At 34.3% G+C, this 22,820-nt stretch overlaps 3 protein-coding genes across 9 annotated transcripts; 2 read left to right on the forward strand and 1 right to left on the reverse strand.

Annotated features, from left to right (window-relative positions):
- The first annotated feature begins 3,596 nt into the window (after positions 1-3,596).
- On the forward strand, positions 3,597-12,007 carry LOC106116755 (uncharacterized). Of its 5 annotated transcripts, XM_013310746.1 has the most exons (13): positions 3,597-3,743; positions 5,588-5,908; positions 6,498-6,965; positions 7,482-7,973; positions 8,142-8,408; positions 8,757-9,017; positions 9,447-9,627; positions 9,989-10,167; positions 10,427-10,564; positions 10,802-10,972; positions 11,093-11,203; positions 11,424-11,642; positions 11,733-12,007. In XM_013310746.1, the coding sequence occupies exons 1-13, from the start codon at positions 3,698-3,700 to the stop codon at positions 11,933-11,935; spliced, it is 3,057 nt and encodes a 1,018-aa protein (XP_013166200.1). In that variant the 5' UTR covers positions 3,597-3,697; the 3' UTR covers positions 11,936-12,007. The 5 variants fall into 5 exon arrangements, with proteins under 5 accessions (XP_013166200.1, XP_013166202.1, XP_013166201.1 ...); XM_013310748.1 differs by lacking the exon at positions 6,498-6,965 and having other exon boundaries at positions 3,600-3,743; positions 5,588-5,641; XM_013310747.1 differs by lacking the exon at positions 6,498-6,965 and having other exon boundaries at positions 3,602-3,743.
- Positions 12,008-12,706: 699 nt separating this feature from the next.
- On the forward strand, positions 12,707-15,415 carry LOC106116596 (uncharacterized). Its single transcript, XM_013310476.1, has 3 exons — positions 12,707-12,986; positions 14,397-14,807; positions 15,026-15,415. The coding sequence occupies exons 1-3, from the start codon at positions 12,845-12,847 to the stop codon at positions 15,304-15,306; spliced, it is 834 nt and encodes a 277-aa protein (XP_013165930.1). The 5' UTR covers positions 12,707-12,844; the 3' UTR covers positions 15,307-15,415.
- A 799-nt stretch (positions 15,416-16,214) lies between these two features.
- Positions 16,215-22,155, reverse strand: Atu (Another transcription unit). 3 transcript variants are annotated; one of them, XM_013310835.1, is made up of 12 exons: positions 21,927-22,155; positions 21,672-21,759; positions 20,841-21,476; positions 20,451-20,533; positions 20,036-20,200; positions 19,530-19,696; positions 19,109-19,323; positions 18,652-18,814; positions 18,091-18,306; positions 17,589-17,760; positions 17,090-17,278; positions 16,215-16,235 (listed from the first exon to the last, which is right to left on the reverse strand). In XM_013310835.1, exons 1-11 carry the CDS (start codon positions 21,955-21,957, stop codon positions 17,097-17,099), a joined length of 2,118 nt encoding a protein of 705 aa, XP_013166289.1. In that variant the 5' UTR covers positions 21,958-22,155; the 3' UTR covers positions 16,215-16,235; positions 17,090-17,096. The 3 variants fall into 3 exon arrangements, with proteins under 3 accessions (XP_013166289.1, XP_013166288.1, XP_013166287.1); XM_013310834.1 differs by lacking the exon at positions 16,215-16,235 and adding an exon at positions 16,257-16,920; XM_013310833.1 differs by lacking the exon at positions 16,215-16,235 and having other exon boundaries at positions 16,257-17,278.
- Positions 22,156-22,820: the final 665 nt, after the last annotated feature.

Below are 22,820 nucleotides of genomic sequence, written 5' to 3' on the forward strand. Positions count from 1 at the left end.
AGGGCAGCACAGGCACAGGCATGGTCGCCGTGCAGCCGTGCGCCGGTCGTGACACAACCACAGATTAAAACATCTTATTCTATCTAACAACAAACTTGTAATATCGCCATTATTGTAATCGAATAAGGTTTACATTACATTTATTTATATTTTACTTACATCGTTATAAATTATTTACTCATACATATTGTGTATGCCACGGTCGTTTACACACATTTCTTTCAAGTCGAGAGAAAAGGCGAAAGGATATTGCGGCGACGCAAACGCTTCTCGTACGATTGCCACTTATCAAGTAGAAAAAAAATCAAATGGTTGTTAATAAATTTAACGGTTTATCTTAAACAAAATTACTTATAAGACGATTAAAATGACAACAGATAAAATCTACATACTTTTAGCTGTAATTAAAACCAGCATTAAGAGGATGTTAACTTCATCCATAGGACTTTTTCTGTCTACCTACATTCCTCTATGCTGGAATTAATTAATTCTGGAAATTATATTGCTACCAGAGTTACAGGACAAAGCACTCCCTATGAAAGTATTTTTCTTAAATTTTATACCAATAATTATACTGTTATAATTTAGTATTGTTTAAAGGACGAACTTATTTCACAATGACTTATTCCATAATAGCAAATATCCTACACTTGTTTATCACAAATAAGTTTTTACTTATTTATGACTCAGTGTTATAAATAGCGTTGTAAATAAAGGATACTTAATAATTTTGATTTTATATAATCCTTTATCTGGAAATAAGTGATAACTAGTACCTTAACCAGGACTACTTCTAGTGTTACATTATTCACATTTTGAGTTTATGTAAAATGAGAGATGCGTTAATGCTGACATATGGACCTCTGGACATATATTTTCTACCTGAACAGATGAACGAACAAACACATTGCGGTGTAAAGCGCATTCGGACGTAAGACTATGGGACTATAGACACTATATGTTTGAAGAAATTAAGGATATAAAAAGACAATGTCTTCATTTATTTGAAATTCTTTAAATTATATACCAATTTAACTTAGCGCATAGAGTTTGTAGCTAATAATTAAGAGATAGTAGATATAAAACTTTCTTTGGCAAGCCTCATTGGAAGTAGCCTTGTTCGATATACTAGAATAAAACTAGTATTCGTCCAATAAAGCTATAGGGATCTTTCACAACAGATTCCTCTACAGCAATGCGATGCCAGCATAAGTTGGCAATGATCTCATGGAACACAACAATAGGAATAGAATGAAGAGTATGATAAAATTAGATTGGCTACAATAGTCAGATTAAATAGCAATATAAAGTTAAATATAACCGTGGATTAACATTGTCGTAACACCCGTACAAAAATATAAGTTCGTCTCTTTCGCTCTCATTAAAAATATTAAGTACAGTAAAAGCTACTGAATATTTTAATAAAATTATGCATATGATTAATTTTGTAAAATACCACAAAAGTAATTCACAAAGTCCTAGATTGGTTACACAATATATTCGTACTATTTGAACCTGGGAGGTCTGAAATTATTCCAGCTGCTTAATCTTACATTGACTTCAATGTAGAGTACAGCATATTTTATATAACATGTGTATATAGTAAATAAGTAATTACCAATAAATAACTGTATTTATTACATTGTAGTACAATCTAAAATTTTAAAGGCCGCATCTGCGGTTCCTCTAGTGTTGCAGATGTCCATGAGTGTCGTTGATCACCTCGGTGTTCCCGCCGCTCGTTTGCCCCCTTCTCTTATATAAAAAAAATCTTTCGCGGCCTATACATGTAACGCAATCTAGTGGAGAAAAAAGACAACGCATTGGCAAAAAGAATTACTACCAATGAAATGAACTAAAATAAAAATTGATTAAAATAAAAAGTGAACGTCCATCAACCCCTGAATATTATATTTTACGCCTGTGATGTGAAATAGCAAACTAAAAAATCCTGTCTATCATAATAGCCAGGTAAATAGTTTCAGCCATAAAAAAAACTTGCGGTGCAAATTTTATAAGGCGCTTGCTGCTTAACGTGTTTTATTTTTGAAATTTATCATGATTTTAATAGTTATAGAGCCCGTAATTCTTTGGGACGAATAGGTTCAACTGGTGCAATACTACGACCATACAAAAGACAGACAGAAGAAGGCGTGAAGTGGAAATAATTCCGCGTTTCATCTGAACAAGGACAGGGGAAGTGTTTATTTCACTTTCTTTTCCTACCCTTTTAGTACAAGGAAAAAATAAGAAGGGATTGTAGGGGAAGTTGATTTGGCGGGAAAGAGGATACATAAGTAGATGATGTATCTTCAATATGTGGCGTCACCTTAGTTGATTAAAGGTAGGCAACGCATGTGGGGAAAAGGGATGTCTATCAACAGCGATCACTTAACTGTATTAGCGAATTCTGGTGGCCGCTTTTTCGTTTCCCAACTTTTACTTTAAAAAAGATAAGTAAATTAAACCTGAATAACAATGAATCTTACAAAAATTATAAAACAGATTTTCATTTAATAAAACTAACTAAGCGACAATTCCATGCGAAGTTAAGTGACGTTATTACCTATGCACTAGTTTTGTATTTAGTCTATTCACCATTATTTTGAAGGAACCTAATAAAATGACGGAAAATTGACATAAATGATGATGATAGAAAAGAATGAGTGAATTTATGAATTAGACAATAAGACAGCATTTTCTGCATATGATATAATGTCATCTGCTTTATTTCAGAATTACAGCAATTGTGTCAAAAATTCAAAATATTTGTTATCACAATTGTTCTATTGTTCTTGCTTAATGCGACAGTACAAACGCGTTTCTGCGTTTCATAAGAAAATTAATGTTGCCATGTTTAAAGAAACACCCAATAATATGGGAAAATATCAACACATGTTATTTCTTAATCAATATATTTTGGAACATGTTTTGAACTGGTTAATGTAATCGTGTATTTCCCCTAAAAAAACATTTAAAATAAAAAATCATTCATCTTGAAAACACTAAATAACAAAATAGAATGTTGGTTATTATGAGTTGGCAGTGGAATCCAAGCTCGTTAGGAACCTGTATACTTGTATTAAACCTGCTTTTGGTTTCCTTGTAAAGAATGTAGCAAATTGAATTTAATAAGGGAACATTCTACAAACACAGGTTTGACTTAGCTAAGCATATGTTTATACATGAATTTCCACCACGACCTTACAGAATACCTGCTAGAATAGATATATTTATAGGTCTGTAAATGTAATATTGCAATTGTAGTTTTACACTTACAAATTAGAAAAACGTAGTCACGTAAAGACGTGGCAGACCGCTTGCTATTTTTCCTCCTATCTACTCAGCCATGAGACGCCCACTGCTGGGCATAGGCCTCCCCCAAAGATCGCCACGATGACCGATCTTGTGCCACCCGCATCTTTCCTCCTACTTGCATAAAAAAGTAATATTAAACCCATATTTATTGTTAAACAAATTTTTTGTTTTATTTTCTATTATTATTAGTATGGTAATTGGATAAGAATATATGGCAACACTACACATTCTCGATATCGCCAGATTAGATAGTTGGATTTGGATGAGATCTTGCTATGATTAATTATAAGGATATAAATGGTGGCGCGCTACCACATTGTTGAATTATCGTTTGTTTGAAAACTCGCAGCATAAGCAGTGCCGGTAGATCAGTGCCACCATGCGGTCGTCAGAGAAGACGGCTTTGTGCGTTCTCTTAATTACAGGTATGTACAACACTTATTTACTTATTCAAGGCTATAAAAGTGGTACGTCTTTGTTATCGAAGTGGTTTAGTAAATAAGTAATAATATTTTTTTTATTATTCCTACATTAAGTTTATTCTTTAACGATAACATTAAAACACGTGAATTAATGTTAACATATAACATATCGGTTATATGTTTCAAGTTAAAAGGATAATCAGTTTAATTATTATTACAAAAGTATTTACGATTTCTACGAAACTTAATTGCGTGATTATACAATAACCTATTTTTAAGAATTCAATCTGTATTTATAAAAGTAATAAATTGATCGTTGAGATGTTTAACGTCAACACATAGCTTAAAACACAAAATATGTTCAATCAGAATAAGTTTTAACAATGTTTGACAGGTGTAGACGACACATTGGAAACCGGAATGTAAATAAAATACGTTCCGTTTTTCGAACGTGACCATAACATTAGTTTTTTTCTGTGCTATATAAAATATGTTTTTTTTATTACAATCAATATAACGAATAAGATGATATAAATTGTTAAAAACAATAGTTTTACAGCTTTTATTTATTTTAATCTTGTTGTCAATTATCATATCTTGCAAATGAAAGATTCACTTACCGGTTACTGATAAATTAAATTTGCATAAATGCTTTATTTTACGATGAAATGTTGTTAATTTTATGATAGAGCTGGAAGGTGACTATAGAAACATCTCAATGAAATGACACAAGCTTATTGAGTTTGGGCTCGTATGAATAGTCTAGACGAATAGTTTGTCTTTTTTTAACATAATAAAAGTTTGTTTTTGATTAAAAATGTTATAATGTTTTTTATGATACTAATACTAATTCTTCGAATTTATCACCGTCATGGTTAGTTGCCAGCCCTTTACAAAAATATTTTTTTATTGTCACCCTTGAAATGACAGCGATAACAATAACTTTTATATTTTGTTTAGGCGTTCGAACTTATGTTATCTTTTAAGGACTATTAAAAAAACGTTTGACACTGACGCTTTTGTTTGAGGATTTTTAGAAAGAACCACGTTCTTTTTCATACTCATTTAAGTGTCAATTAACCTCAAACCGTAAAAAGACCTATTTTGGCAACACAACATTTTTCAAAATTTTCCAATATCTTTGATTCTGTTCAGTATTTACTTTACTGCATCTTAAACTAATTCGGTAACTCTACATACCCTTGTTTTTTAAACCTTCTCTCCATGTTAAAAACAGTTTACAGTGTCCTTCTTCAAAACAGCCAGCCATTTTCAGAAGATGATAGAAGATTAAGTCGTTTTAAAGTTTTTGCAAAAAAAATTGCGAAAAATGAATGTGCATTAAAAATAAAATGCATGGAATTTGATGCTTTGATGTTTTTTTAATTGTCGCATTAAAGAATATCATGTATATGTCGCAATATTACGATTGGATGCCTCGACTCTATATACGGAAGAAATACCAACATTAAGCAATACACTGTTTACTTATTCTTTTGTAGCAATTATGTATTATGTTCATAATTGTTTATTGATAGCCTGTGACTATTATGATTTTATTAAAAAAAAACATTGATATTGAGAAACGAGAATATAGTGGACTAGCTATCCGCGTGGAATTTAAATAAAAAACTCATTAAGAGTAACCTATGTTCTAACATCTGTGCTAAATTTCATGAAGATCCGTTAAGCCGTTTCGGTGCGATTCCGGCCGGTACCTTCAAACAAACATACATCCATCCATCTAAACATTCGCGTTTATAATATTAGTATGATTAAAAAATAATACGAACAAAAGAGTTAAAAGCATTTGTCTACTCTACATCTTGTTTTTCTTTTTTTTTCAGGTTTCGCTTTCACAGCCAAGGCAAGCGCGCCGAGGCAAGTAAGCTTTAATGCGGGTGAGAAACTTCAAACGTCAATATTGACCTTAAATGACAATGTAGTCGGATGTTATTTAAGTACCCCGAGCGGAGATGAAATAGAATTCAAGCCCCAAAATCATTCCAACGATAAATACCAACTGCTAGATGACACAGACTTTGTCAAATGTCAAGTCGCAATAAGGAATCTTGACAGTAATGACAATGGTCTTTGGGTACTACGTTCTGTGTCAGATGCTGGAACTACTCGCACTGAATCTTATCAATTGACAGTCATCTCTACAGGTTCGAAAGTGTATTTGAATTTCCTTAAATATGTTTTTAATGATTCTAAGATCGAATTAAATCTTTCATAATTACTATAGATTTGGGAAGAAATTAAAGTAGATTTCAGATTTCGTTAAGTGAACGATGCCGTCAATTGTTTTGTCAAAAATCGCCATCCATTTCTTCAAATCTCGTGTTTGTTCGCTTGTAATTTTTACATTTATATGAAATCATAAAAATATAAATCCGAATTACGCTTCCTGTGAATATTTGCCACCGACATGTAAGCTTTGACATCACATTTTGCAAATTAGCCGCAAAATTTTAGCTTTTTGTATTCAGAACATTCATAATTCAAACCATCCTTACCATTAGTCAAAAAATTTAATTTAATTTAAATTGTAGCAATACTTATATTAAAAATGTAATCCATAGATTATCAAACAAAAAACAAAATAGAACAATGCATTTACGTAAAAACTTTTAATAACTCAAAGTAACTCTTAATTATAAAAAGAAAAAGTAGTTTTAAGAAATCTATTCTTGATCTTATTCTTGGTAATAGTTTTAGTATTTCTTTTAATTTCATTATGATTTATTTTTTAAGTAACCGAAGGTACAACTGATATAGCATCAGATAATATAACAACGACTGAAGAATCATCAAAAGAAATCCTAACAACAATTACCACTGGTGAACTAGAAACAACAATCGCACAAACCACTGAAGTAATCCTTGATACCACAACACCTAAAGACGAAGTAACAGCAGTGGATATAGAACATGTGTATATTAGAACAAAACTTGGAGAAACACACTCATTAATAATACCAGAATATGATTTCTTAAACAATGAGAAATGCCATCTAGTAAAACCAGATGGAGGGCAATATGATTTTGAAGATATGCATATATCTGATGTAGAAATTATAAATGATTATACCATAGCGTGTGGTATTAGAATATTTGTGTCTACAGAAGAAATGCTCGGACGATGGACGTTAATTTCAAGAGGAACAAGATTTAGTACTGAAGTTGTTGAAAGGCGTTTACCGTTTACTATCTTTTTAGAAGGTATTGCTGACAATGAGCCAATGCGTAACATTTAATTTTAATATACAACTATGATAGAAATCGCGTAGTTAATTACAAATGATACTATGTTATTTTTGTTGTTTCGGTATTCTTTTTTATCACGTAATTTTTAAAATAATCAAATATTTGTCACGTTTCATCCGATACTAATCATAGTGACATCTCATTTTGCTATCCATCAGCGTTCATAAATCACCATTGATAAGTATTGTCTAGTATGGTTAATTGTTATGGTAATATCAATAGATCTTCTTCATTTACTGCCTTATACACAATGAAGGATTGTTTATATGCTCTTATATGTTATGCTTTGTCAACGCTATGCTAGTGTCGCACTTAACTAAATCAACTCCATAAAATGTTAAGATATCGTGATTGACATGAATTTTAATTCCCCATCCGATAAATAAATCGTTGCATAAAGTAGCAAGAATATATAGAACGTGTTAAATATTTTCTTCATTCAAATTGAGTTTTTTTTTCACACAACTGCAGAAACTACAACCGATATGCCAATTATAGACACGACAAAGTCAGTGGAAGAAACATCGAAAGATTCGACAACACAAAAAGAAATCATCGAAACAACGATCGCAGATTTACCAAAAGAAACAACTGAAAAAACATACACAACTGAGCGTATTTTAGAAACTACGACCAAAAAAATAGAAGATGTAAGCATTATAAACATTGATCCTGGATATTTCGTAACAAAAATCGGTGAAACGCATAAGGTTAAAATTCCCGAATACGATTTTCTGAATAGCAACGAATGTTACATCATAACTCAAAATGGCGAACGTCATGATATAGAACATATGCAGTTATATGGAATAGAAGCAATAAATGATTACAACGTAGCTTGCGGAGTAAAAGTTCATATTGTATCCGAAGATATGGTCGGTGACTGGATGCTTGTATCTCGTGCGACACGATTCAGCACAGAGATTGTTGAAAGGAGATTACCATTTACAATCGTCATAGAAGGTAGTGTTATTTTTTGAAAATGGATTGAATGCATTAATATATAATCTTTACGACTTACGTGTATCGGGTCACGTCTAAGATAAGGATAACGCGTTGATAATTAAAAAAATCAATATATGTAAAATTTATGATTAAAACTGATGATAAAGAAACATTTTTGAATTACAGAAATAGTAAATGCTTTACCAAGTGAGATAACTATTATGGAAGGTAAAGATATTTATATACGTCTAGAAGATGCTACTTCTTTCCATGCTACGTGTAAGTTGGTAGATGATCGTGATGAAGAACGTTATAATGTAGAAAGAGATCCAAGATATATTGATACTTGCGGTTTCATTGTACGAAATGCCACAACTAATGATTCTGGCTTCTGGAAGATATCCTATGGAGTAAAAACGATTTATAAGGCGTGGACTCGCGTCACTGTTTACGGTAACTTTTCCGTTTCATTAATTGATACTAACCAATAGAATTTAAGTATCTACTAACCGATGAAATCCTACGCTTATTGTGTTATCAGATTGCCTCATAGAACATAATATACATGCATTTCAATCGTTCCGCTTTGGCTTAACGCAAGCGCAAGGCTTGACTTCGTCAAAAAATATAATCATGCATTCATACTTAGACATTTTGGTTATCCAGTTAAGAAATCTGACTTACTGATTGACTATCAAGTAAGGAAATGTCTGTTAAAAAATTCTGTTCCACTACAATGTTTTTTGGTTACTTATTTTGTCAAAAGTTGTCAACTTTGTCTAATGATTTGAACATAACTAGGTCACAGCGATCCGTCGTTGCAAACACACTTCACATGGACTCTGGATAGACCAGTGAATCAGCTTATGGGACCAGAAAGCACAGTGTACTGCAGATTGGTCGATGCTAGTCATAACACAGTGTTCGATGGCTTCGGTAGATGCAATGTTACGCTGTCAAGAGCATCCAACGAACATGCTGGTAACTGGAAGATGTACGTTGGTCTGCAGGGACGTGTTCTAACTGACGAATATGATGTTCACGTTTCTATTAGACAAGCAGGTAAACTTTTAAATAGAATCTGAATTTGTTATCCTGTCTGTTCATTGTATTGACCTTGGTTATTACAATGGACTGTTAGAAAAACTTGTAAAGGCTGTTTAAGTGGTCGAATGAAAATTTCAAACAAATCTATCAAAATTCTAAATTTCGTCGAAAATTGTAACTGTGATGGGATTTTTGAACTCCTAATATTTCAATAATATAATCACATTCTTTCAAATACTTGACTTACTGTTTAGTTTATTGACCAGTTTTACGATAAGATTAAAGGAATATTTCAAATAATCTTAATTATCTGAAGGTTGATTTTATGACTTTATTATTAGTTAATTTGTTCCTTTTAATAAAAGATACGACCAAATGACAAAGGTTTATTTATACTGGGTTCTATATATGAGGCACTTGGTCTTATATCATTTTTCTCTTCAGATCCCAAACCTGCAGTATCAACATCAGTGGTCTCAAACAAGCCGACGGTGACACTCACCTGCTCTGTGGCGAGCTCGGAAACTCTACGCTCGTGCAAGTTCCGCGACCCTGCAGGTCGTATCTTGCTCGCTACACCCGGAGTTGGTGAAGGACGGTACACCTTCCACGGCAACAGTGCTAGGTAAGTAACCAAGGAAATGAAAATTGCAATATCCTCAAGAATATTCTCTATGAAAGACTTATCTGTCGTCATAAATCGAATAATTTAATGGCCTATTTTTATCAAATGACTACTGATGCAGATTTTGATCTGGACCATAATCCCTTAATTTTTTTATTTATCACCATTTAGGGACTAAGGCTGGGATCTTTAATTCAATTTTTTTAAAAGAATCCCTGTATTACAGCGTTCAAATATTGTATTTCCACAATCTTAACGTTCATGCCACCGACTCGCCTCGAAAGTACTTTAATACGTAAAAATCGAACCAGCATTAAAAGTATTGATACCTATATTAAACTTATTATTCCTTGTATTATAGCTCTGTAACCGGAGATCGTCGCTTGGAGTGCGGTATTCAGATCACCGACCCTGTGATCAGCGACTTGGGTTTGTGGCGGTGCGCCATGGAGACTGACTCTGATAACTACTACGGCTTCCTCGCGGCGCTCTGCCCCTGGGCCATGCGGGACCCTGAAGTAGCTGCAAGCGTACGATCTGGTAAGTGATAAGTTTCCAAATAAAACTAAGGGTCCTCGGATCTCCAATGGAACGCACCAGGACCCTCTGCACTGAGCTTCTGCATGACGTCAAGAAAACATTTCTACATTCCTGTTGCACCGACTAATGTTGCAATTTTTTTTATATTTCTATTGAGGGATACTGTTAATAATTTAATAAACCTAGATCAAGCCAAAACAATTAGTTCACCTCGGAAACTTCCATAAATATTTAACATAATATACTTGTTTCATTTTAGAACCAGTTCTGGAAGCTGAGAGCGAGACGGTGTCTGGACTTGCAGGCGAGACTGTAACCATGTCTTGCTCAGTACAGTCCCCCATCAGGTACTGCTACTTCAGAGCGCGCAATGGAACCACATTCTCCATCAGTCCCGGTAAGTATTCAAGTCTTGAAGCGAAGAACATAACCCCTTCCTTCATTAAACTTCGTAAAATGCTAAGAGTATACTTTCACAGCCGAAGAATCTTTAAATTATTCCTTACTTGAATAAAAGAGTACCACAGTTGATAGTTTATTAGATGACTTTTCTTAATAGCTATGGCACGACGAAATGTTTTCTTTGTTAACTTTATGGGACTTCTTATTTATGGCTATATTTTTGAATTTACAGGAGAGTCGTTAGGAGCTGTCGAGTACGCGGGCGCGGGCTTCGATGCGGGCGAATGTTCGATTCGTTTCTCGAATCTGCTGCCAACTGACAGCGGCCGCTGGAGCTGCCACGTCGGCTTCCTAGACCACCAGGAGCCCGAACAGAGCGCACAGTTCGCGTTGACTATTCGAGGTAAATTAGAGTTGGTATTAAAATATTCCAACATTAGTGGTTCATGGTTGAAACGGAATCAAATTTATAATTAGCAACTTATAACTAATTTATAAATTACGAAATTAACCACATTTTCAGATACATTGGTAGCGGAGCAGAGGATGGAGAAAGGCGCGCTGATTGTTACCGGACGCGTGTACGATGACCGCGCACTAGACTATTGCAGATTCGTCCGTATTGACGGTCTTGGTAAGTAAAGTATGATAGCAAACACAAGAATCAAAACATTTCTATGAAACCAACAAGGAATTTAAGTTAACAGTATGTAATACTTTGTGAACAACTAGATTTCTAGAGAACTAGAGTTCTAGGATTAGATCCTAGATCTAAGTTTATTATTATAAATATGTTTAAAATTATATATCCGAAGATATAACTGTCTGCTACTTAATTTTAATTTATCTTACAGGTTTCACGACAGACAACCTACCTACCGGCTACAGAAGCGACAGTCTGCTGACTGTGGGTAGATGTGAAATCCGTATCCCCAACCCGTCAGTGTTGGAGCGACACCCGTGGACGGTGGCCGCGCGTGTGCAGGGCATGTCCTTCGAGTTCTCACGGCAGACCAACCACTCGCTACAAATGCCCGAAGCCGGTGGTGATGATGATAACACTATCGTTATTTGTAAGTTTACAATGGGATTTTATAAATTCTTAAGATTGTGACATGATTATTCTTAGAATTGTATCTTAAAATAAAACGTGTTTATTTCAGATCGGTTCCCATTCTCGTGGATCTTCATCATCGTGATAGGATTATCCCTCATTATCATCGGCATCTTGGTCGGTCCCAAGAGGAACAGAAAGTGGACGTACGCGAAGGCTTCCACCTTCAGGGAGAGCTTCCGACGCAGCTTCACAAGGAAAGCAGCAAGCGAACAAACAGTCCCGGAGAAAAACACGCCCATGTCGGCTTAAATATAATATTTATGTTAATCACGTGTTGAAATATTTACGCACCTTTATTGTGATATTAATAGAATTTGAAATTTTTGTAACCACATTGTTGATTAATTATTAAAGTTTTCACGTTTTCATTTGTATATTTCATTTTAAAAACACAATATTTTAGTACAGTCAGAAAAAGAGCCTAAGCGCCATGAATCGACAACTTCAAGCGGTCTTCGTAGGGCCGGTAGGGTGAATGATAGCTACTATTCCTTCAACGTCTTAGTCCGAGTATGTCGACCCTCAAATGGTTATAAGTATGTACTTATGATATCTAAAGTTTGTAGACGGCGTTTGACCGATTTCAATACTGTTTACTCAAGATAACACGTCAATATATCACTGATTTCACAAAACAGATTATCTGATTGTGTTTAAAATTCGTCTTAAAACTCGTAATTTTAATTTAAAAAAATTGTAGAGTTACTAACTTTCCTAACTTTCTTTGTTAGTTAATTTATACAATCGTAACACTTGTATTACTAATATTATAAATGCGAATGTTTAGATGGATGGATGTTTGTATGAAGGTATCTCCAGAACGTCTGCATGGATCTCGATGATATTAGGCACAGATGTAGATCATAATCTGGAAGAACACATAGGCTACTAAATAAGTTTTTTTAATTCCGCGCGAACGGTTCGCGGACGACCGCTAGTTAAATATATAAAACCTGTATGGACATAGAAAATGGTATAAAAGAAAATAATGACTTGCTTTTTTTGGAGAAAAACTGTCATTGTTTTTTGGCTTTGAAGACATAAATCATGTGAAATTCGCAATTACAATAATATTAATATGTAATTAAGAATAATAAGTGTAATTAAACATAAATTATGTTACAAAAATTTTGAACAGTAATCTTATATTTTGTCCAAATGTCCGTTACATTGGGTAAACGATGTGTTTGTATTTACTATCAGTCGTTTGGTTGCGCGTACGCCATGAACCCGCCTTTTATATTACTAAAACTTTGTATTCTTTTATCCATTTCTGTGACAGTGAATTCAACAATCAATAGTAAGTAAAATCGATTAAAATGCATTTTAAATAAGATTCTATCAATTATAGTATATATTAATAAGCGCATAAGATACAGTTTTGTTTGTTTTAAAAGCGTTACATTGCTTTATCGACTTTATTAGTCGATTTGCTTGAACAGTTGTATTAATCGAATTTTTATTTTTGTATTCGCAAACATTAAGTTTCTTTGAGAAAACTTCTGATAAATTTATTATATTATAGAAATTAGGAAGATTTACACATACAATAATCGTTTTATACTTTATAGTTTTCATTTTGATAACGTATTTCCGAGAAGCTAAGGCTCGCTCTATTTTGTGTAAGGATCCGTACATACAAACCAAGTCGGACAGCAGAACATATTTTTATTGCAAATAAAATTAGTCTTTATAATATTGGAGCGACGTTTAAGTTTACTTTTCACATCACGTCACTTGCCTCTTGATAAGAAAAGACGAACTTGTTTAGTATGATCGGCCTTGGTTTGTCTGAACGGACCCTAAGTCGTCAGTTATAGGACACCCTGTATCATCACCACGGTTCAAATTGCCCATTGTGTAGGTGGTATATATAAAGGGAATTGTTTTCAAACATAGCCAGGTTTAAAATCTTTTAGAGAAAGACCAAATTCATAGTCTACTTAAGGCGTCTTAAACAGAACGTGTCTTTTAGATAGTGAAATAAATTTTAAAACATTAAGTTCATTTAAAGTCATGTTTTAAAACGTGTTCCTTATCAATTTCAATGCCTTTTAGTCATTAAATGAAAATACTGCAATAAACAGCTATCAGTAAATGCAGTAATTAGAATGTACTACAGTTATTTCGAAGGTTCCAAATTCAATGCATAACTTTTACAATAATATTGCAGAAATGTAATAAAAATAAACACACAAGTTTATTTAAATATTGCATTGTAAAAATATAAAGAGAACTCACCATTTCATACTCCTGTGTCTAAAAACTACTTAATTTGTTAGGCTCTGATCGAGTCAACAAATGTCTTATGGTCTTTAAACGGTAGATATACTTTGCATCACAAATTATCACACACATTATTAAGTTCTCATTCGTCCAATTTAAATTATATAATTCAAGTATAGTTGCCTGTGATTTCCTCCACGCGTAAGTGTATCCCAGGAATAGCGTAGCTTTCTAACAGTGATAGAATTTTTCAAACTGCTTCAGTAATTTCGGAGCTTATTCGATTGTAACAAACAATCAAATCTTTATAATATTAATATAGATGATACCGGATTTAAAACCACAAAACTGTAAACTAAACGTTTTATAATCAACTTCTATGCCACTGCACTAATTCGCAGACATTTTAAAATACCCTCCTTTGGAATGAATAAAAAGATTTTAAATACATGTCATAGTTTAACCAATTGTTTTTAATTTTCAGGTAATACAAAAATCGAACTACCCTCATTTCTTATCAGTTGTTCGCTAAACGATATTATAATAATATCAGCACCAATAGTCAATGAAAAAGCGCGGTATTTTTTATATAAACCAAATGGTGATGTCATCAAATTGCCTGAATTCCAATCGAATAACAAGACTGTTACAAATAATGATAAAATTAATGACACAATCATTAATATGACAAATTATCGAGTATTTAACGTAAATGATCCGAAATATAATAATACAAAAGATATTTTTAATGATAATTTAATGAAAATGGATGCTATGGATTTTATGTTAGGGCCATTAGGAGAAGATGACTATGGAAATTGGGTTCTAAGTGCTTTTACAGACCTTCATGGAGACGCTAAAGAGTACTTCCAAGTTATCACTATTGAAATCATAGGTAAGAGAATTTTATAAAGAATTACAGATCAAAATAATATGACATCGGAATTTAGATATTCAGTGGAAACCGTTTAATATTAAGTTATATCGGTTATTGTGACCAAAATTATAGATTCCGGCGTTTTATCTGAATATTGTCGTCGTTAGATGTCGTTATATCCGATTTTGCCTGTTTATTTACTCGGATTTTTTTTTATTTTGCTTTTTTTTTTACAGAAAATGTTCCAATAGAACCTCAGTTTCCGAAACTAAGCGAAGGAAGTGATTTTATATTGAAATTCGCATATCCTATTAAATATTTAGAATCTTGCGAACTAAAAGTGCCAAAGACATTGAGTGACCGGTATTATACCAGAACTGGGAATAATGTGAACTCTTGTGAATTTATTGTGCCAAATATTACTAGAGAAGATCAGGAATGGTGGTACATTATAGGCGTTGGTAGAATTGTGTATAAAACTAAAGTGTATTTAAAGGTTATTAATAAAAAGACGTAGCAAACTTTGTTAATATATTTTTTATAATCTGTTATGTCAAAGAATTTATGAGGTATAGAATAGTATTCATGCATTCGTGAGACATTATAAAAAACGGCTAAAACACATACGTGAGTGTATTATTTGCGAACGCGGCCCATCGCTCACTGGTCCCACTTACCCTGATGAAGGGCCCCCGATGGTCTTGAAACTAGTTGGTGACGCCACCTACTAGTTTACAGTCAACATACGCGAGTGTTTTAAGCGTTTTTATATAAGTTTAGTATTCATGCATTTCAACAGATGGCGCTTTACAGTAATGTAAAACATTTAAATCGCGATAAGTGTTGGTGCTATGTAAAAAGTTTTTATGTCGTAAATTATTAGTTAATCCGGTAACTATAACGAAGTAAGGGCCCGAGCCGAGGCTCCAGAGGGAGCTCTCAGTCTTGTTACTCTTAAACGAGGTGCAGGCTAAGCGCCATCTGCGCTCGGACACCTCAAGCCCGATGAAGCTGTAAATGCCTCTTCAAGGCAGTGACTGCTCAGTCATAAAAAAAATAGTTATCACCAAAAAAAGATAGATCGCTTATAGCGATAAGGGTCGTCTTCGCTCACCAATCGATGTAAATCTTAGTTTTAGACATTTCTTGTTTTTTTTATAAGATCCGTAGTTGGTAAATAAATAAATAAAAAAATAATTGTTATATATTATATTACAATAACATCATTTAATCGCGTTAATACAATGCAATTACACAGAATTGTAATATTTACAATGTTTCATTTATCAAATTATTCAAACTTTCGTGAGACACCATACTAAACTGATGTATAAACACGGCTAAACACTCACGTATATTCGTCCGGTGGCGGCACCGACTAGTTTCGAGCCCATCGGGGGCACTTCATCAGGATGAGTGGTACTGGTATTATTTCGCGGACGCGGCCTGTGAGCGACGGTGCTTATATATCAATTTAGTTTCATTTATCATTCAATCTTCATTATTTAAAGGTTTTTAATATTGACTGAAATAAAATTCAATCCTATACTTCCCCAGTTATAGTAACATGATGACGTCATTATTGATAGTAACCATAGTCAGACAGATTTATTGGAGTTATATAGAATTAAGTAACTTGTCTGTTTGTCAATGATAAAAAAAGTCAAAAAACCCCTTATTGGACTGTATCCATCTTGTAATTTTTAATGCGAAAAATTTACCGGGCCAGAGAATTTGGTCATACTATAACTAAAATTGAGGCAAATGTTGCGTATTCCGTGGACTGCGAAACGAACAAATAAGTCCATTCTAGACCAACTAAAAATATCCACCAGTCTAGCCACTACATGCTACCGACGAGTCCTTGGATACTTTGGACATATTGCCCGGAGAAACCCCGACAACCTAGACAAATTGGTTATGGTCGGAAATATAGAGGGTAAAAGGTCACGGGGTCGATCACATACTCGCGGGTCCGATCAAGTGCAGGATATATTGGGACTTAATATCACGACTGCCCTGAGACAAGCCGAAGACAGGACGGCGTGGAGGCAGCTGGTCGACATGGCCGTTGAAGCGTATCAGGACAAGCACGACCTTCAGTAATGAAGAATACGAAGAAGAAGAATAACTGAAATTATGAATGTTTTTCAATATTTAGAGGTATTATATCAAAGTAAACTCAGTATTATAATGTCGTTAGTCTTATATCCATACATATCCATCCATTCCATTCAATAGGTAACAAGATGACGACACGAATGATAAAAAAAGTTTTATTACATTTATAAATGAATTACTTGTATATCACTCGCTGCCACTGGGCGAGTTACTTGCACTATGCGTGTGCGCAGGTGTTGCAGCGTTACCCTCACTGCCCTCAGAATCAGAGTCCTTGAGTGCCTTAGCGCGGTCCAGTCTCCGCGCACGTCGGGTCTCCACATCTGAACCTTCCGATTCTGATGAATATATCGCCGCGCCTGCTGTCGCTGAAATTTATATGTAAATTTGGTACGTCAGTAATGAATAACTCTTGTTTTTAATATCATTTTTAAAGAAGAGATGTATGATTTGTGTGAATGAAATATTTGCGATACCACGACCAGACAGACTGATGAAGATAATCGGATGGGTGTGCGTATCGGAGTCTTTGTCCTCTTTTCTTTTCCACCCTTTTTTATAAGGGAAAAGATGGGAAGGACAGGGCAATTGGATTTGACCGGAAGGATGCATAAGAAGGAAAAATATTCTCTTTTTGTGCGTCTCGTCCTCTGTCGTAAACAAACGTTGTCGACTCACCTTTCTGTCCGGCTTTGTATTTGTTCTTGATGGCGGCGAGCGAGACTCCGCCCTCATCCTCGGAGTCGTCACGTGCGCCCCGCCCTCCACCCGTCGCCGCCCCGCCCCCGCGACGTGCGCGTCTCGTCGCCGCACGAGATCGCATCGCAGCACGTAACTCCATCTCCTCTTTCTGAAATAACAAGGAAATATTTCATTTTAATTATTATAACAAATAAAACCTTAAGCAAATAATAGAAGACTGTCGTCGACATTAGAACTGTTTTTCTCAACCTTAACTCTCAATTAAGAGTGGTCTGCTTCTTTAAAAAAAAACTTATAAAGATTGCAATCTTAATGACAATAATTACATTATATCATATATCGATACAAATCAATAATTTTCTTTACTGTCAAATTTCAGTGTCGAAAACCTAATGCTAAAACAATTTTGTTTTCAAAGAGAATGAAAGGACAAACAATATATAAAAACAAAGCGTATAGATATGGCTTAAAATGCTACCTTCAACTGATATTTCCTATCAGCATCAGGATCAGCCCCGACTTGTGACAGTATCTTGATAGCGGAGGTCTTGGTGGAGCGGTCCGCCAGAGACAGTGTCATCTTCCTGTGAGTGAAGGACTCCGTGGAGTGTGGCCTGAAGGAGAGCTTGGTGCGGAACACCGCCTGACCCTGCAGACCTGTTCCTTGTCGTACGAACAGATGGTTGTGGTCACCCTGCAAGTTACATACACTTTAAGTTACTAAGAAGAACATAGAGGTGACATTGTCTCGTATAATCGTCTTGTGGTCCTTTACTATGACTTCAGGAAAAGATGTTTCTCCTACCTATACCTTCTCTGTCATAACTATCCCCTTCCCATCTTTTCCATATACGAATAGGGTGAAATAAAATTAGGCCTTCGAGACGCATACTCATCAGACTGACAAGGAATTACTTCTACTTGACTTTCCTGTGTGATCATTGAATTGCACCGAGCAAGCTCATTCAAGCAACAGATTTTATTGTTGCCCACATCTACAACTATTAAATTAAATCACATTTTTTTTTAATTAACTTACATGTAATGGTTGTTTATAAACGTCGAATATCTCAGAGCCAAGATGTAGTGACATGCTGCCGTCTGACCACTTGACCATGCGGGCATTCGACTCCTTTACTGCATTGCCTTCCTTATCAAACACAGTGCGCCATCGGATCGTGTTCTCTACTTTTAATTTTAACCTTGAAAAAAATTAATATTTTAATATATAGTCGAACATGGATAAGAGTCCAAGAGACTGAGATATTTTTCTAGCTTATAGAGGTTTCTCACTAGGTTTAGCTATTGAGATAGATTTTTTTTAATCTGTTAAAGGTTCACAATTCTTGGTTTCTATTTAATATTAATAGAAACCAAGGGAGAAGCTTCTTTGAAAACCAATAATATTGTAAAATTTATTATTTAGAATTAAAACATTGATATTGAAAAAAGTAAAAAAGGTTTCAAAGAAAAAAATAAATTAAAAACTGGACTACCTTGCTCGACCTTCTTCATCCAATGTTTCCTCCTCATCAATTTCATCTTCATAAGTATTGGGGTCGTAAGGGCGAGTTTCCACTGACAAGAAATTAGGCAGTTTCACAAAGTGTAGCTCCTTGCCCAGCTCCGTCCAGATCTTGGGCATGTCCACATCTATCCTCGTCTCTGGGATCTCCACTTCCTCCTCCTCTTCAGGTTTCTCACGGTTCTCCTTCGATTGTCAACATATATTTGAAAAATTAAGAAAGGAAAACAAAAAAAATTAATTTGTACCTTAAATACTTTTTTTTAGACATTAATATACTGCAGTATATTTGAAGTTAGCTAAAACCTTTACGTTACTGTCACAATATGACGACACCTAGTCAAGTCACTTGGTTTGACTTGGAGACACTTAAAGAAAAATTAATAAGTTACCTCATCACCACTGCCTCTAGCCTCATCCGGAGATCGTCGTTCATCATCAGACCTCGCGGCACTGCGACTCCTCGATCTAGACCGGGACTTGGATCTATCTGATCTCTTATCTCCTTCGTCCTCTGTACTAATATCTGACGCATCACCGAATAACGCGTCCGCAGTCACTGAAAGTAAAAATCTTCATTACAATACCATAAATATCTAACCACAGTGTCTATACACTAAAGTCGCACTCACAGATATTTAATGGTGTCCCTTAGGGCAAATTGTATGATACCAACACATAGGAATAGATTAAGTAATTCATCAGCGCGGAATAAAAAAAAAATCTATTAATAAATATAGCTAATGTTACCCCAAGATATTGTAGTTTCCCAACATTAAATTTTTTTCAAATCATTACAGTAGTTTTTGGGCCTATATAATGCAAACAAACAAATAAACAAATCTTTATATAAATATAGACAAGTGTTTCATAATTCAAAACTCAGTGTAAAACTTACCCGTTTCTCCTGGTTTTTCTTCATCTGAATCGACAATCTTCTTTGTCTTCTTTTTAGGTTTGGCACTTGTGTCTGAACCACTATCAGACCCCTTCTTACGCTTAGAAACACCTTTATCACCATCACTTTCCGAGTCTGATATTGGTCCACTTTTCTTTTTACCGCCTAAAAACAAAGAAGACAAAAATTATTATAAGAGAAACTAAATAAAAATAATCGAATCTTGTGTAAAGTTCGTGGTGGCTAGGAATGGCAGATTCTATACAGAACACAATTTTAGATGTAAACGGAAAGATTGTGTTTGTTGGTTGGCTACATTGGCTAATATAGATTAGTTCACTTAAGTATGTGAAAAGATTGCTGAATGTGTAACCCTTAAATAAAATTTATTAATTCCACTTAAATATATTCTTACCATCTTCTGCTTCGGATGCATTAGAACTTTTTGAGCGTGATCTAGAGCGACTTTTTGATTTTGACTTGCTTTTTGATCTTGACCTATAAATATAACATTTATCATGATATAAAAAACAAAACATTATGAATTTTTTAAAACATCAATTAGTAAGAGTAGCTGTCACCAGCGACTCTAAAATTAAATTAAGTGAATTAAAAAAAAACTTGTAGCCTATATTTTTTCTAGGCTATGTTTTACATCTATACCAAATTCCAGCAAGATCTACACAGCCAGAGACACCTTCTAACAGATATCCATTTATCCAAACACTGGCCTTTATAACATTAGTAAGAAGTATGATTTGGAGTTTTAATCTCAAATGTAAAATTAAATGTATAAAGAACTAACCTTGATCGACTTCTAGATTTTTCTTTTCCTTGATCATCGTCAATCATAAGATTTGGAGAGTTTGATCTGCTGTCTGCAACATCTTGCCTTTGTACCGGACTTTTGGATCTTGATGAAGCACTACCAGATCTTGATCTTGACTTCCGACTCTTAGGACTGCCACTAACAGACCTTGACCGACTCTTACATGCAGGGGACTTTGGACTATTGGATCTAGATTTTGATGACCTTGATTTAGGACTCTGTGATCTCGATTTTGGACTTTGCGATCTTGACTTGGGACTCTGTGAACGTGATTTTGGGCTCTGTGCCCCAGATTTTGGACTTGGAGAACGGGAATTAGCACTGCCGGATCTAGATCTTCCACTACCTGAAGCTGATCTGGATTTACGTGAACCACTCCTTGAACGAGATTTGGATGCTCTATTTTTAGGGCTACCTGATGCTTGGGATTTAGGGCTTGATGAACCAGATTTATTGCTTCGAGCCGAGCCTGATCGAGATCTATTAGAACCTGTAGGTGAATTAGATTTACTGCGAGACACATTGGATGCATTTGAAGATTTTCTGGACCTTGCTGAGTTGTTTGATTTAGGAGATTCACTACCAGAGCGTGCTGGACTACGAGATACTGATCTGAAAGTAATATTTAACTATGAAATTAAGCAGTTGGAATAATAAATAACAGCCATTCAATGTGTGAATATATGCTGCATTTGGCAAAAAAGACCTAAAGTTAAAATTGACTTGCATTAAGTTTGTATGTAACGTATACAAACTTAACCTCATATATATTATTTATGTGTATTAAATTGAATAAACAATATTTACCGAGACCTGCTGCCTTCTTTACCAGGACTGGGACTTTTGCTCCGACTCCCACTAGAACCACTGTCTGAATCGGACCCCGAATCTGTATCTGTAATGGAAACTTGCTTAGCAATGTATACAAAATATATACGCCAAATTCGAAAAGTGCATCTTCAAATATACACAAACAATTACGATAACTAAACAGATAGACGCACCCAGCATAAATGCCGTTAAAATGCTACAATTAATTACTAAAATGATGCAGAAACTTACCTTCAACCGCTGTTCTTATTTTGGGTGCCATGCTGACACCACAGATTTACTGTCTAAAATTAAGGTTCTATCTGATGTTATTATTACTTTTCATTCACTTATTTTAAAACATTTAAGATCAAAATGAAAGTGGTAATGTTTATGCGATAACAAGCACGACCAAATATTTTAATAAATTTGTTCTTATAATCTGTATTTTCTTTTCGCGCTGTCAAACTGTCAAACGTCACTACAAATTCGTCCAAAAACATTTTAAAGAAGTAAGAGATAGAGAAAAGATATAAGAATTTAAGACAGAAAAATAACAGTATATTTTCACAATGCTTCTATCAGTATTTACTTACTTTTAATTGTTATAAAAAGCAAATTAACAATTTTAAATAAATATTTTAGGAAGGCATATCCTGTAAAGGCAGTATAGGGTACGCACCAAAGAGTATATAAACAAATTCCGAAATAAACAAGAAGCTTATTTTATCCGCGCAATTTTCAATAAAAAAAAATTTTACTTCAATGTTGTTCACAGTTCACACTACCAGCAATAATGTAAAACATATTTCTTTCTGAGAGTGAGGAAGGGGGAAAGTTGGCAATATGTTTTACTATAATAAAAATTTAGTTAAACGTTGTCAAAGTAAAACTAAAATGATATTTACGGGTCATATAATGTAATACTTATATGAAAAATCAAAACTAAAATCTTAAAGATATCCACAAATCCAATAATTGCTTGAGTATGGATCCTGTGACCTTTAAGAAGTAAATTTAACGAAGCTACTGAGTCACCACCGACACATTAGATTATGTTTTTAAATAAAAATAAAATTTGAAAAACTAGAAAACAGGAGAACAATGAAGTTAATAAATATTAACACGTCCCAGTTAGATGAACAT

The sequence above is a fragment of the Papilio xuthus genome, unplaced genomic scaffold (genome assembly GCF_000836235.2).
Source record: "Papilio xuthus unplaced genomic scaffold, Pxut_1.1 DF827714.1, whole genome shotgun sequence".
In the NCBI taxonomy this organism is placed as follows: Eukaryota; Metazoa; Arthropoda; class Insecta; order Lepidoptera; family Papilionidae; genus Papilio; species Papilio xuthus.